General features: G+C 41.6%; 3 protein-coding genes across 5 annotated transcripts in view; 2 read left to right on the top strand and 1 right to left on the bottom strand.

Annotated features, from left to right (window-relative positions):
• Window positions 1-14,983, bottom strand: part of LOC100743346 (tribbles homolog 2) — a 27,033-nt gene extending 12,050 nt beyond the window's left edge. Inside the window, exons 1-3 of one of the 3 annotated variants that reach the window (XM_033320961.1) lie at window positions 14,470-14,983; window positions 11,583-12,298; window positions 29-148 (exon numbers count right to left, since the gene is read on the bottom strand). In XM_033320961.1, the coding sequence (XP_033176852.1) occupies window positions 29-148; window positions 11,583-11,873 (411 nt within the window). In that variant the 5' untranslated portion in view covers window positions 11,874-12,298; window positions 14,470-14,983. Of the gene's footprint in view, window positions 1-16; window positions 149-11,582; window positions 12,299-14,270; window positions 14,376-14,469 lie in introns of those variants that run through there. The other 2 variants (XM_012386186.3, XM_033320962.1) reach the window with 2 other exon arrangements.
• LOC100742514 (probable RNA methyltransferase CG11342) overlaps window positions 14,209-27,485 on the top strand; it is a 42,148-nt gene continuing 28,871 nt past the window's right edge. Inside the window, exon 1 of the mRNA XM_033320963.1 lies at window positions 14,209-14,313. The gene's annotated coding sequence lies outside the window, so the exon portion shown is untranslated. The remainder of the gene's footprint in view (window positions 14,314-27,485) is intronic.
• The window catches only part of LOC100741584 (chromatin complexes subunit BAP18), a 43,694-nt gene continuing 31,307 nt past the window's right edge, over window positions 15,099-27,485 (top strand). Inside the window, exon 1 of the mRNA XM_024367982.2 lies at window positions 15,099-15,198. The gene's annotated coding sequence lies outside the window, so the exon portion shown is untranslated. The remainder of the gene's footprint in view (window positions 15,199-27,485) is intronic.

Here is a 27,485-nt window from a genome sequence, read left to right as displayed (position 1 = left end):
GGTCACCGTGATGGCCCTCCAACAGGAGGTAGCGTCGACCTCCAGGTGCTTCCACCACGCCTGCAACACCGCTCGCCGCTCCGGTACCTTCTAATCGAAGGTGCGCCTGTAGTAGTGCCTCGCAACCTTTGTCGCCCACGGTCAACGCCTGAAATTCAGGAAAATCGTTGCGTCACTCACACCTTCGTCGTCCCATACAGCTTGCCGATGGTGATTAGGAAATAATCTTCCAGGAAGGACAAACGATTCGTGCTTCACGCTCGTGCTCTTGGCTTTTACAACGGAATTAGTCAACGGAATACGTGCTCAAGATTACGTTATCGTTCAAATCTATTCGAACACCTACCACCCTGCTCTTAGCAGAACTTAAATTAATTATGAAACTGGCAGTAAAGGAATTTTCCGCGAGGTTCCGCGAGGAATTTTCGTTGTACCGTCGAGGAATTAATCGTTGTACTTATCGGCGTATAGTAAAGCGTATTTAGGAAACGAGAGATCTCGAAAAGAATTTACAGAGAAGGAAAAATACCCTTTCGATCGACTCGAATTAACGTGCTTGAACGTATTTTAACGTTACAGTAACATATATTTTTACGCAAAAGTAACATATTTTTATCGGATCGACAAATACGATAATACGTAAAACGTTATTACTTCCTTCTATACTTTTGAAATCACTCGAAAGCAAGGAGAAAGGAGAAAGGAAGAGAAAGAATAAAAATCCAACGATTAATTTGAGTCTAGATCGTCCTTTGTATCGAACTGTCCTACTGGTTCGGTATATGCAAATTTTTCATCCACATACCGAATAATTTTTGCCACGTTCTCCATAACGAGCACGATATCTGTCATTGCGCTGGATAATTGTACGGTTAGCATTGGCCGGCTAATACGGATATCCGCAGCGAGCAGACAATACAAATATCCGGATCCCTCGAACCAACTACATCTGCTAATGCGCGTATGCTCGCCTTTCCTTTGCCGTTGTGTTGATTTTTTCCATCGTTAGACAATCCGTTTCCGCTGGTCTATCATTCTATTCTGGTCTATCTTTCAGCTTCTTAATTTATCTTTCGACAAATTCAATCCGTCAGGACGGCGCATACGCGTCGTAAAACGTGCCGTTTCTTTTAATCTTCGTTTATCGCGAACTGGCGCGATCGCAAGATGGTTTGTAATTACGATACCCTAACGATGATCCAGCGATGATCATCGAAACTCGTCGATGGTTATCCGTTACATTTAACTTAGACCTAGACTTAACTTAACTTAAAACTATACACCTATGTGCGTATCTTTACGAACATTATCGAACTTTATTTCCAATACTTTCGACCATGATGCGTTTTAATTAATAACTCGGAAAGAAGGGAAGCAATTTTTGAGAAGAACTCGATACCGATATTATCGCTCAATCGCACGTTCGTACGCGAATGTCCGACTCGAATCGATCATGGTCAACGTTCAAGGTGCTGAGCGGAACTGCATCCGGCTACCCGGGATACCGAAGCAGCGGTGGGTTTTTCTTCCCAATGGTTAATCGGACTAATTGAGATCGAACTTGCCGGTTCATCGATCAACGTTGAAACGACAACTGGTCGAGACCAGTTCGTAAGTTTATCTTCGTGCATAAGCTAGCAGAATAGTAATTATCTTTGCAAAGATTCGATGGAAACGAGATTCTTTCGACATCTTTTAATCGTTTGCGACGATGCGCGTGTCGCGTGCAAGAGACATAGAAATACAAGAAACGCTCCTCCTTCTCTCATATCGAATCCGAGTTCGTTCCGATTTCTTTTAATCGAGCCATCTAATTCTTTCTTCGTTGTTTATAATAATTCGTGTAAAAATTGTGGCGTATAATTTATTTACGCTACCGAGCGTACTACGCTTTGCATACATGTTAAAACAAACTTAATCTCATACGTACCAAGTTTATATCGGATTTGAACACGTATCGGGATAAAATCGGAATAAAATCGGAATAAAATACGGTATCGGTAGTTTTCCAACCACTTAAATATTATTTTACCATCTCGCTTCCGTTTAACAAGATTAATAAAATCTATTATATGCACGCAATATACAAAATCATAGGAATTTGCTTACAAAACTACGTTAATATTGAGCAAGAAACGGAACTGACTTTACATAATTAAACGCAGGAACGCGTGACTCGCTTGGGTCGGATGAAAAATGGGTACGACGGTGATACGTTAACAACGGGCCTTTACAGAGCAGCTCGATAAAGGGGCACACGAAATCTTGGCTACTTTGGAAACTTTGTTCGTTCGGCCGTTCATCTCGCGTGTCGAAACCTGACACGGTTTCGAAACTTGGGTCCCATTAGTTTAATAAGGGCACCACCGCGTTCTTTACGAAATCGTCCGCTATACCGATCGATCGTTACTTTTACGATATTCCAAGTTCGTATAGCGCGCATTTCCTCGATAAATTATCGATCAAACGTTTACTTTGCGCCAACTAATCGATTACGTTCGTACTCGATACTCGTCGATTCTACGAGCACAAGATCAAAATTTATTTTACGCTAATCGATTTTTTCAGAGAAAAATTATCGCGGTAATCAACCGCGTTAGCCCTCTTTCGTCCTCGTTCTAACGCGATAAGCTGTTTCCCAAGGCCTTTCAAAATTTACCTTTCGATCGCATCGCGTGCCTTCTATTAGACACTGGCATCGAACGATCTATGGTTTTCGTTGCGTATGGGTCAACGATCGAGAAGACCTCGGGTAGAAGCAAAATTACTTTGCGTTTTACACCTTTAATCGTTGAAGCAAACAACGAAACCTCGAAAAATAAACGAACGGATCCTTTGTTTCCAAACGCGCTTCCAACGAAGCAATTGCCACACGATTTCCAACGAATTCTTCTCACCAGAGCCGACTTTTCTTTACAAAATTCGCCGCACAAGTGCCTCCGATTGCGACACGTCGACCGCTTAATCGCCGTGTAAATATACCATTCTAACGTACACGTGGTGAGTTTTCAAGCTCAGTGGGGCTAAAAAACTGAATTTTAAGTTGAGTTTTCGCCAATGTAAATCTCGAAATCATTCACACGCGATAAACGTGCCGAATAAATTACGGGTATTCGATTTATCTATGGAAAGCGTATCGCGAAGATGAGCCAGCTCGATCGTAGCTGGTTAGACTAAAGAATTCGATGGTTCAGACACGGCCGGTACAGTAAGCGGGTAACGATGAATTTAGATTTTCGAGTCGATGCAAATTTTTAGATTTTCCGATCGAGCAGACCATGGCCGGTCGCAGTTGAAATTTATACTTTGCAAAATCAGGATGTTCGATGATAGAAAAGGAAAAGAATTTTTCGAAGGGCCGAAAAAGACGAATAAAATCGGTAAATTCCGCGTTTCCGTCAAACGTTAGCAACCAACTACACGCGTAACATCACGGTAGAAGACTTTCTCGTCGTTGTAGCGTTAATCGTGTATTTTTCGTTTAAAAGTCAGAGTTTAAAGAAAATCTATTTTTAGTAACGCTCGTATAATTCGATCGATAAAAACGTTACGCGTCGTATTTTCGGCCATATTCTTAACTATGTATAAAGGATCCGTGCCACTGTGCATCCACGGGGAATTCCGCCTGTCTAACGAGCTATCCAAACAACTGCACGCTAAAGAAACACGCGTCCAGATCGATTTAGTCGGATAAGAGCGAGTGGCGGGGGTCAAGGTTCTTCCGTTCTCCTAGTCGACCAGAAAATCTGAAAATTTGAATCTACTCGGTCAAAGCTTTTTACCACTATGCTGGCCGTGTCTGAACTAGAGTCTTAAAGTTTGAAACTGGATTCAATCTTATCTGGTATCGGATTGAAACTTATCTACGAACCAAGTTGTCTAATCGAGCGTGTCTTTGTTCTGAAAGTTATCGTTGTTAAGACGTCGTTTATAGGCTACGGAATTTTCCGTATATTACGAGATTTCGTAATTATGTATCAGCTAGTTAGGAAGAAAAAAGAAAAGTAAAAGTTTTTTCCTTCGTAACGAATACATCTGTTACAAGTATCGACAGTACCGATTAAAATCGTTCTCGCAAATACGCGTATCGATAAAAGTACGCGTTCGGTATCGTACGACGATTATAACTGGTATAAAAGAAGTTCGCAAAACTAAAAGTACTTTCCACGCGAATGCCATATTATTACGAGACACTTTAGATACTTTCCGAAACGGTGGAGAAGCCGAACGGTATTAAAAATCCATTATCTCGATATTTCGTTGCATTATTAACGATATCGGACTACGACGTGCGTTTCGAGCATACTACATATACATAATTACGTTTAATGCGATACGGCGATAACGAACAAGCGTGCACGAGTATACATTCCCATCTCGATAAAAGTCTGCTTTAATTTTATCGCAAGCTCTCGTACGCTTCTCACTGAATTGCACGAGTAAAGAGTTTGGAACTTGTAATTTTGACGAGTTTAACGATAATTCCAGAGTCGTCTATTTCTCGCAACCAACCACGTAGGTAGAACGTCGTTGGTATTACGCGCAGATAGAAGAAAAGCGAATATTTGCCAGAACGCGAAGCTGATCGCGAGCTTCGTAAAATAATCGAACGGTCGAAATAATCCTAAACTTGGTTAGCTCTATGCCGAGGTAGACTCGTGAACGCGTTCGGTAGAAGGTGGTCGCGATTGCGCAAGCATATCACGCAAGGCCCGATGTAATCGTCGATTAAATTAAACGGCCCCGGCTTTAGAAGCGATTATGAATAACGGGCAGTGCTCGGTGATACGAGCAAGTAACGACGAGGTGAGGCAAGGTGCAGCCTTGTATTTGTTCGCCAGGCACACAGTGATGTAAGCGGCGCATTGTATAACACGATGATTGTAAAATGTTAATGGAAACGTAGTGGCAGCTGCTCGCATTGTGCCTTCTCTCTCTTTCTCTCTCTCTCTCTCTCTCTCTCTCTCTCTTTCTCTCTCTCGCTCTCACTCTTCTCGTATCAGAGAGTTTCACGTGGCGCCTTTTCGTCTGTCGAACATCGCAATTATTATCAGGAAGAAGGAGATAAGGTCGGCAGAGCGATACCAAGAGAAACGGGCTTTCGTAAATTACGAATTATTTATGGCCACAGTTCGCTCGCAGCTGGCGGACGAAAGAGAAATTTTAAGTCTTTCCACGTGCGGATGGAGCAAAGCGACAGACATAGCAGTACTACTACTCGGTTACGATACCAGGGAACAAGCGCGAACGTTTTGTCGTTGTTTCAAACTATTCGCTATTACGTTGTAGTTTAGTATACGTAGTTTAGTGGCTATCGAAGGCATTTACGTGCGTATTTTAATACGCGATAACGCGTACGCGTATATTATTTGGATCGGTTCTGCAGATACGTTTTTCTAGTATTTGTCTGCTGTTCTACGAGTCATCGATCGGAAAGCAAAATAAAAAGCAAAAGAAAAAATTAAGCAAAAACCTGGAAATAATCTGGCGATCGTTTAGCCAGCTGATATCGATACAACGATACAGGCGACGTAACTAGAAAATTCTAGTTTCTTTGGTCACGTGGATTCCTAATGAAGCGAATGATCGTGACTCTTAACGAAGTACGTATATACATACATATATTACGCGTACCTTCTTGTAACCGACTGGACAATGCGAATCGAGATCGCAGATATCGATACGTTATCGCGCTGTTAAAGCACTGACTACACATTTAACGATAATACAGTCATACCGTATCAAACGATACAACGACACAATTTACTATCTAGCGTTTTTAGCGTTTCAGTATTCTGCCGTTAAGCGTAGATAGATCGGAATATAGAATTTGGTCATACGAAGGATAATGTCGATGAAAGGCGTCCATTCATATTGACGAAACAACTATCCATCACGATAAATAATTCGACTGAAATTATTGGACGACGCGTGTACCGTTCCTGTTCGCAAGCGCAACGCTATCCGGAAGATTGGCGGTAGGCGACTAAACGCACGAAAACCTCAAATAAATTACTCGCAATTACAGTAGCTAGTTATTACGTCACAACCTCGCAACTTTTATTCATACGTATAGCGGCCGCCGTACGGTCGCTTATTTCGATGCAACGTGTCGTAGAAAACAGTGGTCCTCGATTCAGATTTCGCATTTCTCACGCGTACTCTTAAATTTGTGCACTATCGACGTTTTTATATTTGCTCGTGCTTCCTGTAACCTTCGTGTAACGAAAAGTTACGCCGATTGAAAATGCCGACCGAGAGCAGCAAATGTTAATCTTATTCCACGCGCGTAACCTTGTAACCCCGTTGTCACCGATAAAAAGCGTTAAATCCATCGTAAAATCAGAAAAACTGGACACGCGCTGCTTCTTTTTAATCCTTCGACTGCGAATCTATCGAACGATCCACGGGTACGACTATAAAAGGGATGGAAAAGCAACGAATAGTACGTTCTAATCGAACTTTCGAGAACCACTGTCGGATGCTTGCTTCGTATTTACATGATAAATCCGGCATGTACCGCGGCACAAAGCGGAGAAACGATAAAAATCCTTTCACGAAATTTTCTGTACTTGGCTTTCTTTTCCGTTTAACGGACGAGAAACGGACGCGCGATCGCCTCGAGCTTCGTCTATTCCGATCGCTTTACGGCTCCGTAATCGTTGTACGATATAATATGGTCGATACAGCGACTACGGAATTTCCTAAAAGGCTCATTGTGCGATTACGCACGAGTCAAATAACCGTTTAAGATGCCAAGTCTCGAAGGATCGACCGAATCCAGGATGCGAGTACGCATGCCGAATCGCTAACGATGATTTATCGTTTTCGTAAGCCGCTTCTCCATAGACGGTTTGATCGTCTCTAGGAGAAACTTACGTAAAGAAGAAATAATCGCGCGTGCTTCGACGATCACCGGTACATGTTACACGGTATACTCTTTCAGGGACATCGCGAACCAGGAAGTTGCGTTTACGGTTTGCTGAGAACGTTTCTACGAATTTTTGCCTATCGATCTTGATCTCGTTTCAATAGCCAAGAGAGCTTTCGACGTTAAGAGAGAGAAAAAAAAAGAAAAGAATTTGTTTTTTAATCCTTCGTAACGGGATATTCGTTTGCGTGTCAAAGGAAAAGATTACGAATGGGTGGATCGACGAGAAATTTCTTTTCTTTTCCCTTTTTCCTTTCTGTTAAGCGTAAACGGTATACTGAAACGTAAATACGGGTTATTAGCGGCTGTCGTCGCGTCGAAAATCCAAAGTAAAAAGTCGACGTTGCGTATGGAATGTTTTGGAACGTGTTGCGCGATAATTTAGCAAATAATAATAACAACGACGTCGACGAGTTACGAGCTGTGGCGCGTGGACTCCGTTTTTACCATCCTACGATATTACGATAAACGGAACGATCAGGCGATAGCACTTTTCGATCATCCCTGTGGAATTCCAAGTGCGTCTCGAGCCTGGGATAACAATAATCGTCGTTCGAAGGTAAAACGTTGCGACATATCGCAACGGCTGCGTCCTTAAAACAGCGACGTTCATTAGAAATGCAACAACTATGGGATTTAATTGCGAGAAATGCGGTGAAGGTTGACGCAAGAATATACCGAACAACTTTTCTCAGAGAGTGACACACGCGTTCCTACCGATGAATCTCTTATGGCACCGATGACAATAGAAATAACGGTTGGCCGTTTCGCGAGAAGAAACACCGGATATACCCGGAGGATCCGCTACTTTTCCTTCTAACCGTACCTACAGACACGCTCTAAAAAGCGTGACTTCTTTGCAACGAACATCGCCTCTCGATTGTCACCGGCTGCTGTCTCTACTTCTCCCGTATCGTTGTCTTTAGTCTATTTTTTCTAGCTGGATCGTTCCCTATTATGGATTTACTATGTAGAGTAAAGCGCGATAGGTCGTTCATGTCGGCTGTTAGATATCCCTCTAAGAAACGTTTCCACATATACTATTCTACTGGGTTTTACTATTCTACTTCGTTCAATTCGCACGTTTTTTGAAAGTATCGAAACGCGAAACTAGAAACGTTCGTCTACGTGCTATAAGATGCACATGGGATCATTTTCGACAAATCGGAAAAGCCGAGGCATCGAGAATCGGCTTAGCGAACACAGAGAATAATATATCGTGTTTATGGTAAAAATAAATGCGTCAGAAGATTAACTATTCCACGGTATTTTCAAAACAAACTGCTGCTCGATAGCATCCGCGATCCCGACGGATAACTTCCGTTTATTCCTAAAAGTAAACGTCCATTTGGTAGACGATCTAGTTCGAGGTAACTGTTCCCGACGAAACGTTCCTTCCGAATCTTACTCCTATTACAAGTACGATTAGAATACCTACCGGGTTCGCACGAAATATGATAATCGTTCCAGGAAGCTAGAGATTAATCGATCTCGTACTCGATACTCGTCGACCACTCGATATCCACTCAGTGTCCAAGTATGTATGTATGTATGTATGTATGTATGTATGTATGTATGTATGTATGTATGTATGTATGTATGTATGTATGTATGTATGTATGTATGTATGTATGTATGTATGTATGTATGTATGTATGTATGTATGTATGTATGTATGTATGTATGTATGTATGTATGTATGTATGTATGTATGTATGTATGTATGTATGTATGTATGTATGTATGTATGTATGTATGTATGTATGTATGTATGTATGTATGTATGTATGTATGTATGTATGTATGTATGTATGTATGTATGTATGTATGTATGTATGTATGTATGTATGTATGTATGTATGTATGTATGTATGTATGTATGTATGTATGTATGTATGTATGTATGTATGTATGTATGTATGTATGTATGTATGTATGTATGTATGTATGTATGTATGTATGTATGTATGTATGTATGTATGTATGTATGTATGTATGTATATATGTATGTATGTATGTATGTATGTATGTATGTATTTTCTAGGAAAATCGAGTTCGATGTTTCGTCGATTACACGTGCACGTACTTAGTAAACCGCTCGTGGAACGGATACTCGAGAAACGGATATTCAAATCGAATCTTTTCCACGACGAACGTTTTAAAGCGACCAAAGTTTCCTCTTTGATCGACGATACGCAAATAAGAATCGTCGACACGTGTATTCTCGTAAAGAAGAATGAAACGGCCATCTTACACGGCATACATGGCAGACCACGACGCGGTGGCATTGACCGATAACGCGTCGACCATTCCCGATCGGCCTAAATCTCAAGCAAATACGCCCCTAAGCCACGGTTTAGAAAGGCGATTTTCATCGATACATAGCGTGACGTTTTACTGGACCTATGTTCGCACGTTGTTGCACACCTGCCTTCGAGTCTTACGCGACGCGACACGCATCCTGCAGGCAGGATGCGTTTGCCCTATCAAGGATAAACGGCCAACGCGTATTTCTCTTCGTCAGGCAAATTGTACGAGAAACATCGCGCTCGACGCCAGTTTCTGTACATTCGCGCACCGATTTTACGATTACTACCGAGAATATCATTTTCGACTTGCATTTTTTCCGATTTATCAGCAATTTGTCACAAGGTAAGCGACGAATATCGACCAGTCTATCAACCGTTTAACAAGATGAATTAATATTCGCTATAAATTTTAACCAACTTACCGACTTCTAACCCTTTCGAAAGACGAGACGATACGCCGCGAGATAATTTCTGTGAAAGTGAAATTCCGTTATCTCCCGCTACGTGCGATATTTCGTTCGAACGCTTACGATTAATCTATTTTATTTTCCAAATCCCAAGGCGTAATTCGTTGTTTAAAAGCTAAAAAACGCGAATATGCGATACTTGAACTTAACGCTATCGACGCCTATGATATAAGTATGGGATATAACGATAATGTCGTTGTCAGAGACGCGTAATCACTCGCGTTACTAACAGGTGGGAACACGATCTTATTCGTCAAAGAACGATGTTTTAAAAATTAAGTCGATATTTCGTCGGATTACGTTCGTTCGTTTGTCCTTTTACGATCAAAGATAGCCGAATAACGGAGCTTTGAACATTTTCCAGTAAACCATAGTAGAAATCGATATAAAATACATCGTATATTCGTGATTTCTAATTCGCGTATATCCAAGTAGATGCGTATTTTAATTTATGCACATTTTAACACGCGCTTTTTGCGTTTACGATACGAGTCGTACGTCTTTAAAACGAAGCTTTTTAGCTGTACTTTGCTTTTCGTGGAAATACCACTTGTAAACTTATAAATCTGTACGACCGAGAATAATAAATAAAATTATTTATACCAAAATTTCGTGCGCAACAAGTTCTATTAATTGTGTCTAAAATGATACAGCATTGGCAATTTTCAAGACACGTTCGCTCTTGTCATTCCTTCAATTTCATTTTGTACGTTACAACGATGCAGATAAAAGAAACAAATCTGCAAATCTTTGATATTTCTATCGTTTTGTATTACGTTACTGCCTTCGCGCAACGTACTGTAGATAACTCTAAGAATGTATCTACTTTTCCAAGAGTAAATCGTCGGTAAATACGTACGTATGTAGGGGACGATGGTTCGATGAAAAGTTGTAATTCGACGTAAAAGTTGTAATCACTGACGGTTCTTTATCGAAATAATTGATGATCGGCCACTAAAAATTGCGTACGCGACAATGACCGATTGACCGTTTTATCAGAGACGATCAAAATACGTACTTCGACGATACTTTGAATGGCAAATGTAACTTATTATTTCCGCGAACGTTATTGTCGTCCGAAATGGAAATTAACAAGCGTTGCATTCCAGTAACATCGGATCGGTTGGCTCGCCTTTCGTTCAGTCTGCATTCAGACGATTCACGAATATAGTACGCGCGCGAATAAATCTCTCTTTTGGAATAATTGTGAAATATTAAGATTAATGTATACAATTTGTAGAGTTTGAACGATACCCGTATTTGAATAACGTAGCAAGATATTCCGAAAACAATGCATCCATCTTTAAATATTTTATTCGAAATATCCATAAAAAGTAAATTTCATCATTGACGTATATCGACATCTTTTAATCTTAATTGGTCGCAGTTATTTTGTAAAAGTCATAGCGAGAAAGATTACATCAACCTTTAACGCGTAACGTGTGTTTTAATGGTACATATTATATTACGCGAATCACGTTTTCCGTGAATTAACCCCTTCGCCGATTTAACTCTCCTTTCGGTATATCTCGATAAAAACATTTAAAATCCGAATGATCCGCTGAAAAACATCGACGACCGTATTCTCGATAAAATTAAACAGCGACGTTTAATTGCAATTTATATACCTATGTATACCTAAGAATAATACGGATCAACGGGGTTGGAAAATCGAATTGTCGTTACATTTCTACCTTACGTAATCAAAACACTAGCGTAACGATCGATTATTCGAGGTAGCTTAAAACTTACGCCACTATCAACTGTACAACGCGTCACGCGCATGCAAATGGTAGAAGAATGAAAAGCCGGATATTTATCAAACGCGTTTACACAAACACGAAGGAAAGGAACGAAAGATCGTCGAATGCTCACCTTTGCGACGAGCTGTTGACCAGTGTGTACATCGACGCATCGGTATAGAGCGCTGCCCTCGGCCGGTCCAAGAAGCAAATACCGATCACCGAGTATGGTAGGTCCATGATGATCGGTAGGCACCGGTTCGTAACTAGGAAAGACAACCGCTGGCACCGAGTTTGTCTCGTCGTTTGTCGGTTGTTGACCGATGTCCTGACTATTGTTCGGACAGACCAGGAACTTGCCATTGTTGGTACGAGCCACTTGTAGATGAAGAGAATGCTGTCTAACAGCGGCTGTCACTCTCATATTGTGCCGTTTTCACACACGCACTGTTTTACACTCGCGACACTACCACCTCCTTTTTCCTTGTCTTCTTCCCTTCGAAATAGTACGTTTTAATGTAAACGAAACACGCGTCCGTGTTTAAAAGTTCGATCGATTTTTATGATTATTCGTAATTATTGTCAATAAACCGTTAAAGCGGATAAGCTTTTTGAACACACTTCACAAGATTACCGAACGCGGTAGCTGCGACGATTGTGTCGTCGATTGTAACGAGCCGATTTGAACGTTTCTAGGCTTGATCGGTATAAACGCGTATATAGCTACGTATTAATTATTAGATAAGAATATCACTTGTGCTTAGGCCCACGCAGCGTTGCTTCGTGCTACCGTTGGGTCCTTGGACGGAGATCTTCGTGGGTGACAATCGGTCACTTTACGGGAAAGCTCTGTAACAGATAAGAATAAAAACGAGTTTTCACACGATGCACTATTTCCCGTTTAAACATGGTATAGTATGCTATAAGAATCTGTGCCGCTATAAATCGTCGATTTCATCGATTCTCCGCACCTACTAACGATAATCTCTTTAAAGTTGTACAAATGGCAGAAAACCGTTTGTCGCTTTCGTATAAATGAAAAAGCTGTAAACTCGTTGAATCGAATAATTATTGACATTCGTAATAGGGATTGAACGACAGGGGTTCCGTTTATCCTCTATGTGATTCACGGACAATTTCAAAAGATCGTGTTTCGACACTCGTCCTGCCTTGTGCGCAATTTCTATAGAGAAGGGGATACTGTAAGGTCAGGGATATCGCTGTAAGGCGGTCGTTGCGCTGTAACGTTCTAGCCAGCCAGCCAAAGAAGCCAACTGGCAGAAAAATTATAAAATGTGATGCAAGAAAATCTCGACAGAATTATTAACGCTGCTAACCATACAACGAATTTTTATCGATTCCCTTCTCCTTTATTTACACCTTTATTTACCATTTGTCATATTATTTCGTTTCACGTACGTACACACGTATTATTTCGATACATAATATCTGGATTTCGCGTTCATTTTCTGTCTCGTTAACTTGCTTTTGCCTTTGGTGCCATAACTTCGGTTATGACATCTCCTAGGCATACGATATTTCGAAAATATTCACAAAAATTTGATTGCAAAAGATTGCAAAATAATTGTAAAACGCCTTTTCACAACCTCTATTGTAATTTCAAGAAGCATCCATCTGCTCGCGAAGATCGGTTTTCCAACTACAATTGTTGTGATTCAACGATATGTAAATTTGGTGTCCTTGGCTGTATGCAACGTAAGATACGCTTCGTATATATATGTAAATCGTACGAGTATAAAGGTATGCAAAAATTATAGGTTACCGCTCCTTCTCATTTTAATTTCTGCTTACCGATGTTTCCCAATGATGCGAAATCAAAAGGTTAATCTCGAAATAGGGAAAAGATAGACCGGCGGATAATCACAGATAATCAAGATCAGAGCTTACTCGATCGTTCGATTTTGTTCGATATCGTTTGTACGGATGTCGACTATCGATATTCGCGAAATCGCGCCATTACGATATCAACGCACTTGCGCAAAGCTTCTACTACCCGTTCCAAAGATCAGGAAAATGTGTGCGAGAGAGTACACGTCCCCTGGTTCTCTCCATGGAAGATAATCTTGATCCTAATCCGTCATTTCTGCTCCACGATTTACCGAGACGTGCTTTTTGTCTCGAATTACTCGAACGTTTGGAACGTTTGGTAAGATCAACGGCGTAACGATTGGTACGGGAGCCCCGTGCTGGAACTCGCGTAAGCGTCCCCTATGTCCATGTTTATTGAATGAACGAGGATCTGACGAAATAGCGAGCTCGGAATTAGTAAAGGATTGCGTCCATACGGTAGCGCGTGTCGAAACGCATGTATATGTATGTTGTTCGCACGCATACTACCACCGAGTAGATAGCAGATATCCTTCGGTAAGGTCAAAATGGCGGAGTTCCACAGTTGTCACGACGATACTGCTAGCACCGGTTGCATTAATAGCGCGCGAGAACGTGACGCAATACCGCGAAATAAATTGCCTAATACGTCTGCTCACGCAGTCGGTGGGTCGTACCGGCGTTTAAACGATTTCCTATACGAATAAGAAAGAAAGTAGACAACGACGGTAAATTAGACGTCGCGAAGATCTCTGGGGTTAAGCGGCGAAAATTTATTCAAACATCGTATCGAAATACTAGACGAAAAGGTTTGTACGGTTTACTGGCGCCCAACAGTATGCTAGCCGCGAGTTTCGATTGTCTAATCCATTGGTTGTTGTGAAATCGTTAAATTCTGACAAATAAACGTCTCGATAGGAAAGCTAGCAAGGATTACACACTGGTATACATATGTATATCAGGGCAAGCGCACCAAAGTAAATATACGATACAACGAAGAGGCTGACATCGATCCGGTACGCGTCGGTAATAATCACTGCACTTTGCACTGTACTCGCGTGAGGCTGATACGCTAAATACGTGTACGCGCACACACACTTCTCGATGTTATTCCTTTTTCTTCTAAATATATTTATCCTGGTCTACGACAGCAAGGTGAACACATGGATTACCTTTGTATGTTCTTCCTGTTGTCGCCGTGCGTTCCTGAACGGGAGGCTGGGGTGGAGAAACGGTCGGATGTAATCCGAGTTTCCCCCAAAGACGTTGTTGATAACCGCCGTCTGCTCGAAAAGCGAACTCCCCGAGATTTTACCGGGCGTATTGGCTTTTCGAATAGCGCGCGCGTTGGATAAAACCTGGCCTTCTTCCTGGATGACGGTCGGTCGTGGTGGTCTTTCTTCTATTCGCGGTTCTCGGGATTCGTGTTCAGACCAGCCGTCGTTGTTGCCGTTTCTCTTTCGTCGGACAGACTACGAGAACCGAATAATTCGAGAGAAACGAAGAAACGTGGAGAGCTGAGCGGTTACGAACGAGGGAGACTGTGCGGTAAGATTTATATCCCGCGCAACGGACGGTCCAACGTTTTGGGCCGGCCCTCCGCTCAGAAACGACGGCGGCAGCAGGGCGAACAATCACAAACCAATCGCGCCATTGTGCAGCAAACGACTAAAGCTGCGGTCGCCGTCTCGGCTTAACGCTTAACCCGACAGAATCGGTTAGTACATGGTGGGGGAAAGAGACGTAAACGCGCATGCGTGTTTGATAGATTTACAGTGTCGGCGCAAGTACGTCGCGTTGTGCGGTGCCCTCGCGTGTTTATCGTGCTCGTGAAAACGTGATTCAAATTTAGATGACAAATTACAAAGAAGGACGCGTTCTTTTGTTTCGAGCTTCCTGCGGTGAGTTACCTCTTTTTTCTTAATCATCGGACGACGATACGGTTCAAGGGACTAGGATGTATCGCGTGGATACGAAAAAGAAATTTGTTTATTGTACACGCTGAAGTTGTATCGGTACGCTCTTATTTTCTCCCGCATAACCTATATTGGTTGTAAATTTCAGTTGTACATTTCAAGATACGAATATGGGTTTTCTATGGTTTCGGTTACGTTACCGATACAGCATGTCGTTATTTAGCTCTTATACGCCTTACAGTATATCCTTCGTTTACGCTTAATTTGCATGATGACGCAATACGCGAGAAAGTTACAAAACATCGTACAATAACGACGAAAGAAAATATCGAGAAAAGTTTGTTCCTTCGGAGCATGAGATAAAAGGGCCTCGACGGCTAGAGCTGCGCTACTGGCCACATCAGTGCGTACGTGGGCATCCTAAACCGCGACACGCGGTCATACACGTAAACTTTTTGTACGTTTACAACAGACTATCCATGACACTAATTGCTTCTACGTTAGCTTTTGCGCTACTACCGCGTTACGAGTCGCGTCGATCGAAATTCGTTATATCGAAATTTTCCATTTTCCGACACGAAATTATGTTTCGTCTTGAAAACAAAAGTAAAGGATATACGTACTTATTATGTAAAAGTCTTTAAGGCTAACAAGTAGGTGGTACGACTGGTTATTCTAAATTCCATATCGAATTCTCTTTCGATCGGTGAAAAGTAGTCGGTGAAGGAGTAGACACATTGGACGTATTCGTTTCGCATAAACGACGTGCCCTTGACCTACCTTAACGTTCCTTAGCAACCGCTGGAGGCACGCTTAAACAATCGGTGGCAACTAAGGGCACGTAACCTCACCCACGTATACCTCGCCATGACGATGACCGTGAGAAATCGTATCATCGTTGCACGTACTTTTTGCCACATAGAGATACAAGTACGTCGTTCTCAGGTCATTTCTTGAAATACATTCAGCCTCGAAGCTCTCTTCTCTTATAGATGCGAAGAAAAAATACTAAATACGAAGATAACCTGTTTGCTAATTGATAACAACGTTATTTAACAACCTGTATTTTCATATTTTGAGATAAGAAATCTCATTATTTCCGAGGTAATTTTATTTTTACTCGATTAGCGCTAAATTTAATAAATTTAATAAATAAATCCACTTTTAGTCGATTTTACGTTAGTTTAAAAAAAATTCTCTTCTCTTTTCCCTTTTTTTTTTATTACCTTACAAGCAATTAACTCCATTTCGGAATAATACGTACTATACGTAATAACAGTAGAGTAAGCTTGCCAAAAAATGAAATCGGGACGAATTAAACGTTTTCTTTCGATCGTAAAGACTTTTAATTAAAACCAGTTTTGCGTATTAAGGATATCGATAATAATATCCCGATTGTCTCGCTTAGGAAAAAGCTAAATACATTCTGCCGCGTTATAACGTACTGAAAAACGTTTATTGTAAAAGGTATATTTATGCACGTAAATATAGACGCTGGTCCGACGAGATACGGCGGATTGCGTGGTGGATCACGGCCGGAGCCGGAGCAGGCCTTCGAATTTCCAAACGAGCTCAGGCCCCAGACCGGATATTGGCCAACATAATGCTTTTTTTTAACGCACTCGATTCTGCCACTTACGTGGGTGCCGGTTGCTTCGTTTCGCGGCTCGATGATTCAAGCCGATCCATGTATGTCAACGAAAAACACGGCGGCTCGCCGCGTTCCGGAAACGATACATCTCGATAATATGCGTCAACCGTCCGATAACGTAGTTACGTAGACGTGTTTTACAAAATTTTATTTTTAATATCGTTTATTATAAGTCGAAGTTGCCCAAGCGCTCGTACGTATGAAACTCGAGAATCGTTGGACATCTTCGATTCGAAGTAGCCACGTAAGCGATGCAGGCGTTTTCGATTCTTCTTTCTTAATGGTCCGAGCAATAATCAACGTACTGGATTTTCGGGTACTCACGATCGCATTCGTACTTCGCACCTATGCTTGTTTCACCCGTGTCTCAATACGAACCGCGGAACATGACTAGAAAGAAATCTCAAATGGATAAGACTCTGAGAGTTCCATTCGGAACTCTTGTAAACTTGTGGGGAGCTACCTTTTTCCTACCTATCCGACAGTAAAAATCTTGCAACATTCTTTTTAAATATCCCGCGATTTAAAAGTAACGACGTGTGATCGTATTACGTACTTTTATTCTCGCTACCGAACCGAAAACGCTTCAAGCTGAATAATGTTTTGAAATCAAGTTATTCGAATTCAAACGTATCTAATCCGGACAAAGAATAAGAGCAATCACGATATACATGTGTATATAAGCATACGTGTGTATGTATTACGAAAATGTTCTCTTCTCCGTTCGGCCATCGATTAGTTTCGCATCCTTATTTTATTTGTCGGTTTGTCATATTTTTATCTCGCACGTTAATTTAACGCCTGTTAACGACCTATGAATATACAAGCGAAGCTTAGCTTTGCCAATTGAAATGTTAATCGTAGTTCATTCCTGTTTCTAGAATTTAAATTGCGATTTCGGTCCTTTCGATTCTCGCGCGATATTTCGCCAGCTATCGGCGCAGAAATTTTATCTTCGTATACGGTCTGAAACGTCTTCAAGGCTAAGGTATGTTTGTTACGAACAGAATTTCGATAGCGTTGCTCGCAACCGCCGCGCCGTTCATCTTCCAGGCCTTATTTTCGACGATAAAAAGCGTTTTGGATGGTTTTACGAGTCGCTTGGGTCTAGTGTTTTCCATCGATTCCCCGACGCATTTTCGCATACGTACGTCTTCCTGTTTCTGTTTCGTCTGTCTTCGTTACCTTTCCGTCGAAGATTATTTCTAAAACAACTTACTATTTCGATCATTCCGTGAAAAGCCAACGATTTACTCTAGGAAGGACGATACTCCGCTCGAGGAATCGATAACTCGGCCTCCGATAAATCAGATACGATGTTTAGAATCGTATCTACCGTAGTACGAAAGTTGCGTAAATAAAACGGATATTAATGAATTCGGAAAGTCATCGACCAACCGTGATTGCGAAAAGTTATCGTTGATCCGAACGAGTACACTGGACGCGCGACCTTCGTTCTTTAACGACGAATCTATTTTCCCTTCTTTCCGATATACGTACATACGTATCGACCTCGTGAAAATATTCAAAAAAAAAAAAAAAACAAACGCAATTGCCCGTTAAAGTCGTTAATAAAAATATTCTCGCAAATGGCAAGGTTTGTCGCGAGTTACGCACAGAACGAGAAAAGTTGTCGAACTATTTATGTCAAAGTTCTTGTGGAAATTCGATCGATTAATTATCTATCACGTCATCTACAAACTACTCGTTTCTGTTTATCCGGTCTACAACTCAGAAACTGAACTGGTTGAAGACTGGTTAAAGAACTTTTAAAATATTTTACACTCGCGGTATTATAATATTCTACGATATACTGTACGTATCTGTAACTTGTAATTATATCTGTCGAGAAATAGATAAACAGCGGCATACTTTTGTTTACACGGTCTCCGAAGCCGAAACGTAGATCGTCGCAAACTCGATCCGTTTCGGCGTAAACCAACGATACCTTACCATAGCAGCCGCGATTCTTCGAGCAAATTAACACTCGAAGTCGAGTGGACGATTTGGTGGATCGATCGATCGAAACGTTAAAATAATCGTATTTTCGTACTACGACGGAGAAAAACCAACTCTAACGACAAGTCCACAATACCACTGAAAAATTTTCTCTTGCAAACAAACCTGCGCCAACGGCAAAATCTAACACGGTTTCCAAGTATCTATATAGGTTTACAAATTTCGCAGATATTTGGTGGGCGAACCGATAACGATCGTCCGGTAGATAGGTGGAATATCGGTGGAGAATACGCGACATGTCGCAGCTTGTCGATTAGCTTAGCCGCGGCTCTTTGCGAGGCGTGTACACTGTGCACGTACCAAAAAGATCGGCTTGTTCGTGATTCAATTATACCCAGGAACTTACTCATCGAAAGGTATGCGATGCTGACTCGTTCTTCGAAGACAATAGGACACGACGACGAAAATATCGTTGTCTCGATGATTCAAAAATTCGTCAACTTTCGTAAATATTTGAAAGATTTGTGCAACGGTTGCACGATTTCCTGTGTCACGAACACTTGTTTTGGAAAAGTACCACTAGTTGTAATCTCGTGCTACGTATTTACGCGGCATCGCGTGAGATCTATTACCGATTATTATAGGTAGATAAAGCGAGTTAGATCGTTGTTTATTAGATGGTCGACGAACCAAGATCTCGCGGCATTTGAACCTTTGATCGATCAACTGCAACGACCGAAGAACGTGACAAATCTTTATCTATGGTTAGGTTGATGTAAAACTAGACTCTCGTTGCATGCTGTTGAGAGATATTTCACGAGAAATTGCGTAAGATTCGACGACATCGTTCGTAGCGCTTTTGTTTTTAATCGGTGGAGTTTAGACAGCGATGAAGATAAAACGAGAGAGAGAGAGAGAGAGAGAGAGAGAGAGAGAGAGAGAGAGAAAGAGAGAAGTACTGTCCTTTCTCGAAAGAATATAATTGATTACAATTTTTTTTTTACTTTATCCTATGTAACTTCTATGACGAATAGTTTGCTTCGATAACAGCATAATGACAAGTCGAAGAAATTTACAAACTTTATAACGGTATACTGAAAGTAGGATAAATCTAAGATAAAAATTTAGAAGAGAAAACACGCGACTAATATTTGAACTTTATGTAGCAAAGTTCTTCCATCCGATTTTTTGATTTTTATAAAAATCGTATACTGTCAACTTTATACGTAATAATAGAGTCTCTTAAGTACGCTCGTTTCTCTTCTGTACGTATATTCGCTATCTGCATTTACATTTATATATTGCCTGTGTAAGGTAATATGTATATGTCGGGTTAGGTGTAGCTGATCGGCTTCCTTCCTAGCGTCGCGTATTCCTCTGCTTTTCGCTCCGCATCCTCTTGCGGCACGCCGTCGCTCTATACCCGGGGGCCCCACAGTGGTAGCACTTGGACCCGAAGTCCGATGGCCTGCTTCTTTTAGTTCCGCGGTCCGCTGGTGCATTTCCTGGCCAAGATATCGGCTCCTCCTCGTAAGGCGTAAGAGTCTCGTTTCGTTCCGAAATTGGTCCACCGTCTTGATGTCACTCGTAAGAGCCAATCGTTCGAAACGTTTCCGCTTGTACCGCTAGTTACCAACCACCCTGTATATCTACGCATATATGTATTTATCATGTAAACTAGAATAAAAAATTGATCCGTATACCTTTTCGACTTTACAAAATATCGCGTCAATTCTATAGAAAGCGGTTCCAGTAATCCTGGATGTACGGAAAAATATCGGGATGTTTGCCAACTCTTCGTCATTTAAAAATAAAACGACGTATCGTTCCGTTTTAAAGAGTATCGTCGTACTTTATTGAATTTTTTCACAAAACATCTCTCGAAAGAGATAACGAAATAAAGATTGTTAGAAAAAAAGAAAAAAGCGCGAGACATTCAAATCGTACTACTTACGTACCGATTTTCAATATTCGATATCGCGCGGAAGAAACTGTAACGAAACGACACGTGTAACGTTACGACGGAACCTTTATAGCATTCTATCCTAATTTCGTACAGAGACCGTAGAAAGCATAAATAGCAAAGAAATTATACTTTACACGGTACGATGAATTTTCGCGCAACGTACATTTCCCTTGTCTCGATACTGACGTATGTTACGACGATAAATTATAAAGGGAATTGCGTGTAATCGCATTTAGAAAATCACGCTTGAACATTTTGTTCAAAATCTGCAAATGTTATTTTTGTGTGGAAAAAAAAACGATGGAAAATGGACTTGATATTTTGTACGATTCGCATCTTTGCCTCTCAACCGGTCATCGACGTTAACAATTTCCAAGACAACGAATTTCGTGATCATCGTCGTTTGGCGAATTTTTGCTATTTCTTTCGCAATGGCTCGTACGAACGGTCGATCGGACTGCAGACAGCAGTCGCGCGGTCATTCTCATGGTAAACGAGCCGGACGTACGATTATGTTCACGGTCGAAACTATTTTTGCGGATGCCTCACGAGACGGGCCGATGCGACGGAGAGGAAAAAGTAATGACGTAGGCAATCGTTGTAAAAATTGTTACTTCCGACGACTACAAGCTGACGCGCTTTTGTCGCTCGACTTTTATAAATAACGCATGGCTCGTCGAATATAACGTTTCGATGGAAAAGGGACGAACGGAGACGCGATGCCGATGAAAAATCGTCGATTAATTTGTCAGAAGAAAGGAATAAATCGATAAACCGATACAAGCGCATTTTGCGTTAAAACGTTTGCTCCTATTTCAATTTTCTACGTTTTATCGGAGGCTTTCGCGTTGCTGGTACGACGTAACGAACTTTTCGAAATATTTGTATCATTACCTTGAATGCAATTTATCGTTATCTCACGTTCATTTTATTCGATAAGTCGTTATCGCTCGATTTATAAAATCCCGAAAAGTATCGCAAAAGAAGAAGAGAGATACGTAAGAAAGAAACGCGAATGGAACGTCTATCGAAGAAAAGCGTACGAGAGAGCCCGATCGTTTGAAAAAGAAGAAAGAGATCGTTACAACGCGATCGATCGACCACCAAACACGACGCTCCGATAAAATAATCTGACGCAAGGCGCGAACGATCTTTCTTCTTTCTTCTATCGCTCGTCAATAAGAAAAATAAGCAGGCAGATAAATTCTACGACAAAAGTTACATTTTCATTTTACAGTTCATTTTTAAATCGATGGCGAAAACGAAGGAACGAATAAAACGGAATACGATTCGCGAGTCTCAACTCGGAGGTAACGACTCGGAACTTTCCGGCAAATTCTCTCCGCATTTTTCCTTCTCGTTACTATCTCGTTACAAATCCGCGAAAGAAAATACGCGAATAATTTCACGTTTTAAAAACTCTAAACTAGATTTCCACGGTGTATCCGATGTTCCAATATAAATTCATCGATCGCTTGGATAAGCAAGAGGGACGATGCTATCGACTGCGACTCGTTCGTCTAGAAATTGTTCAAATATCGAGTCCTTCGATTCTCCATTATATCGCTTTATTTTCCGCTTTTTCTTAATTTTACCAACGAGACATTCGAGACAACGCGTATTTTGCGTTATCGCTGGGAAATTATGCACGAACGCGAACCTACGAGGAACAAAGACGCAGAACGATATTATAATTATCTTCGTGGCTGTTTCTGACCTTCGATTACAAATTTTTACCGATGACGCGCGTAAAAGCGGACAATAACGATTACGAAAGAAGTTGGGTTAAAGAACTTAACCAACGGCAAGACATTTGCGTAGGAAGCGTTTATATCGTAAACCTTGTCGCCTGTCTATTACGCGTCTGGATCGGCAAATTTATAATCCACGATTTTTTACACCGCTGGCAGTCGAACAATTTCTAACGTCGTTGCGGGACCGATACTCGAGTTAACCATTACGATACGTTCGAGAATATTTAACTTGTTATTTTCGACGTTGCTTGGCATTGCCGTTTAACGCGTACGATATTCAAACATGCCGTCTCATCGGAGAATACACTGGTGATTTTTTCGTTTGCAAACCCGTCGTCGGGGCGGCCATAAATCGCGAGGAGGGAATTATCGCGAACAAAGGAGAGGAGGTTTGCAACGGCTGCGCGAAATTGTGTAACGAGCCGAGTACAACTTTACCACGCAATATCAAAGATCTGTTACTACGCACCTTGCCGCTACGTGCGATATAGCATGCGTCCAGGCAGCGGCCGTTCGATCTTTCGTTCCGTCGCGGTGTCCTTCGCGGTGTCGCGTCGCGTCCTTCCTTTAACGCACTAAAATTCACACCTGTCAGGCAAATTAGTATACCGTCGTTTCTGTCGTCGATGCAGTCTCGAACGCGGTGATATCGGTTATCCGTCGCCGAACCGTTCGAAAAACTGCGATCGATAAATACAGGCACAGATACGCGAATGCGACGTATGGTGAAAACGACGGAAAGATCCTTCGTCGTACGAGCGTTCGTACACTTTTACGGGGTATGTCGAACGTGGAGAGCATTACAACCCGTGGATCGATGAAATTGCGCTTGCCGATCTATTGGAAAGTTTTCTTTCTTTCGATCGACCAAGGAAATAACGCGCGCCGCTCGAAAGTCGATCGTTCTGCGTTCCGACTACTTATTTTTTAATTTTAGCCTCGATATACGCGATCAGTACGCTGTTCGCACGAACTCGACCTATTTGAACGAAACTTTAGTTAGCGCGCGATTCTACGTCGACGGACATTTGTGCGGGAAAATCATTTTAAATTCGATCTGAAATTCTCTTTCGTCGTTACAACGTACGATCGTGCCATAGTTTCTATACGTTTCGTCAAATATCGATTCGTTCTAATTACGTAACAGCGACTTTGCGTAACGTACTCGATTGCTTCTCGCTAAGTTGCCAAATTTTCCAAGCAAACTTCTATAATTTTATTTCGATCTTATCTCTGCTACCGAACTACGCAAGTAGTAAACGATCACTGCAAATCCTTCTTCGAGTATCGTCCGTCTTGTCGATCGCACGATATCGACTCGTGCCAATCGTAATACCTATATCTCGTTGCCCGTCACTGCATCGCTGAATTTTACAGATAATTAGTCTTAGCAATTTCCAGTCTGCGTTTTAGTCGTCGGTATCCAGCCCCATCTTTCTTCTAACGTTAAGCGTTCTTTCGAAAAATATCAAATGCACGACTTACGCGTGACAATACGCAGACCTTGCCATTTTACGATTCACCGTCAGATTTTACATATAAATAATTTTATTTTATCTTTGCTTTGTTTTCTATTTGTTTGCAACGTATAGGACGTCCAACAACGATTCCTATAATATCGAAATATCGATTCGATAAAACACGCTCGATGACTTCTTTTTTTAATATCGATTCGCGCCGATTACGCGAGACGTGGCGCATCGCCCCCACCGTGCAAGTCGCCGAGCTTGCTTTTCGTAAGAGGGAACAACTATCGTGGTGCAACGTCTCGTTTAATCAATTCGGATTGCATCCGATTACAAAAACTGGCTTTTAGATATCCGATTCCACTGAATCGTATCGTTCTCCTTTTTCGCAACTCGGAGCGCAACGTTCTGTGTAAGCGGCTATCGAGCGAACGTAAATAACAAAATAACCATAAATACTAGTCTCGATGTTCCGTAAAAATCTCCATCTTTCGCGATATTACAACGGTTATTGCGATCATCTTTGTCGACGTCGCGATACGATTACGATTCTACGTGAAAGTATCGCCAATTTATACATAGATAAATAGGTAGGTAGATACGTACGTAGGAAATTATCAGCGATACTTGGCAGGCTAGTAACGATGATTTATAATACCAATCCCGACAACTGCCATTTCTCTTTTCCTCGATGTTTATTTGCTTTGTAATTTATTACCTGTTTATTACCTGTACCAACCTGGAGTTTTACATCGAAAAGTATTACGCGTCGTATTAGACAGCTAATATAAAAATATAATAGTTTTCTTCCGTTTTCTTCCTTTCGCATTTCATCCGACTAAACGAATCTCGAGTACGCGATACCGCGAAACACGATATTGCCCTAACCAATTAATCCGATACTTGACAAATACAAGGAACGCTAAAAGAGAAAAGACAGCCGAGGAGGAATTTTCATATATCACGAGTGAACATTTTTTTTAGAACGAAATACTTTTGGCGAACGTTAAAAGTTGCATTAAAGATTGTATCGAAGGTATAATTTTGCAAACAAAGACAGAAAGATTTTAGGTATTACGACGCAACGATTTACGAAAGACGCGCGAACCCGCGAGCAAGAAAACGCGTTCGCGTGGTGATTCGAATATGCCTTTTCTAGTCCGCGATTGCATCACGCCGTGTAACGCGTTTGTGTAACTTGGGACATATTTCGTTCGACGATGATCGTTAGACGTCGGAATATAAATCGAGATTATGACGACGATTGGGAAACTGTAATCGCGTTAACGAATCGGACACGAAGAATCGTTAGCTTGGAAAACCAGTAGATCGATGGAACGTGGTCGTAACGTCGGTATCGCCAACGACTGCCTCGTATTATGCGCGTTACGCTTACAACATGCTAATCGAACTTTGCGTTTGCCACCTATTTTCGTAACGACCCTCGACGTATCATCGGCCAAACGAGTTCGTTATACGCGATACGTTATACGAGATAAATTTTAATTTATCTCAAAACGTATAACGAAACGACGATGGTAAAGATATTTACATCCCACTTTGACAAATCGTATTTCGAACCTTCGAAATTGCCCACTCTTATCCGTTGTCTATGAACGAAAGGGAAGTCGTTCGGAGAATCGAAATATCCAAGTAGAAAATAAATACGTGGGCTTAAATAACGAGCGTTAAACCAAGTTTTCCGGGACGACCGATAAGGCGCGTGATATCGCCGGAAACGGAGCCTCGTAGCACGGCCAGGGATTTCCTGTGTATACGTTCTTTCTCCTGACGCGCGGACGAACCTCCATCGAGGACAGATAACAGTCATGACACGCCATTTCCTTGCCAGCGAGTCTCGAATCGTCGCTTACGAGCTTGGTGGCCATCGATGGCTCGTTCGACGAATTTTTCTCGGGTTTTTTTCAAGTAGTAGCAGCCTTTGAACACGTCGAGACGAACGAGAGTCAACGAATGCGTACGAAATTCTCGCACGTGCAGTCTAGAGATCGATCTTTTCGCCTGTCTTTGAAAAAAGTCTCGATGTAATCGATTGATTTTTCTACGGTTATAGCACTTGGAAGATAACGAAAGAACGCTGCTGTCCTATTTACGTAATAATGTACAGCATCTGCGTAATAGTTTCTTCGATCTTAAAAATTAAAAAGATCTCGGGAGGTCGGTCTCCGTTTATTCCCTTTATTTCTTCCGATGATAAAATAAAAATATCGATTTTCCAAATACTTGTACGAGCATCGGAAAAGCACGTGGAAGAGCAGGTGGAAAGACGATGGGAGGATAGATACGAGCGAGCGTATCAAAATATACGCGTAATCTTCTAATTTACCTACGATACGATGGACGAGTTTTCCGAACAAGCCAATACGTAGAATGCCTTTAAAGCGAAACACGGTGACGGCGGAAGCCGGCTCCGCGACCGCCGTCTTAATCGAGCGAACGTGACCATTTTCGACTCCATGACTCGCAAAGACACGTCTCGAGGCTGTAAAGCAACCTCGACTGTTTAGGGGTCGTACAAGCGAGTATCTTTATCGCGATTACTCTTTGAATATCGATTAAGACCCCAAGTCCTCGACGATTCTGCTTCGGTTAACCGTTAGGCGTTAAGTGGTCGATGGGTTACACCGTTGTAACTGTTTCATTATAGGAAGATGCAACGTTTCCGGTGTTTTCACGGAAACTCGATCGAGTAACTAAAAGAGAAACAGGTTAATTTTTGTCTCAATCGTAGAACGGTAGTTGGTATCGTTAGATTCGATCTTGTCGAGTATATATATACTATATATACATATATCAATTTTAACGGACATAATTTGTTTTGTATCGTTAATTTGTTTGTTTTGTTTTGTATTATGTAAAAAGAACTTGGTTTTGTATCGTTGTCGTAAGAGAGCCGATTACGGAGCCAAAAATCATTCTGTCCAACAGAAGCTGAAAACGTGCGAAATGAAAAGGAAAATACACGTGGTGTATGTAACATAATTCGGTGGTGAATGTGTACACGCGTTCGAATCATCCAGAGATCAACGGTCTTTTCTTTTCTCAAAACAAACTCTCTCGATGAAAGATCGCGCGTGACCTCGTCAACGACGTACAAGTTGCAAAACCAACTAATATCGCGATTCGTTATCGGTTAACAGCGAAGGGGATAGTTGCGCGATTCCAACGAAAAATGCGATCGCTCGAACCATCGTGGACGTTGCCTCACGGTGATACGTGCTAGGCGTTCCAGAGAAAAAAAACTTGCCTGATAAGCCGATAAGTTTATGTTTTCCGACAGGGACAAAGGAAGATACGCGACCGAGTAAACGAAAATCTTTTTCGCTCCTTATCTTCTCATCCTTCAAAAATTCATCGACATCGAAAAGACGAGAAAGATCGAGGTGTCGCAACGATGCCTCCGACTCGACCAGCACTCGACTACGCAACGATCATTACGATCGACTTTGCTCTAA

The sequence above is a fragment of the Bombus impatiens genome, unplaced genomic scaffold (assembly GCF_000188095.3).
Source record: "Bombus impatiens unplaced genomic scaffold, BIMP_2.2 scf_0377, whole genome shotgun sequence".
In the NCBI taxonomy this organism is placed as follows: Eukaryota; Metazoa; Arthropoda; class Insecta; order Hymenoptera; family Apidae; genus Bombus; species Bombus impatiens.
This window is presented reverse-complemented; position numbering and strand designations above follow the sequence as displayed.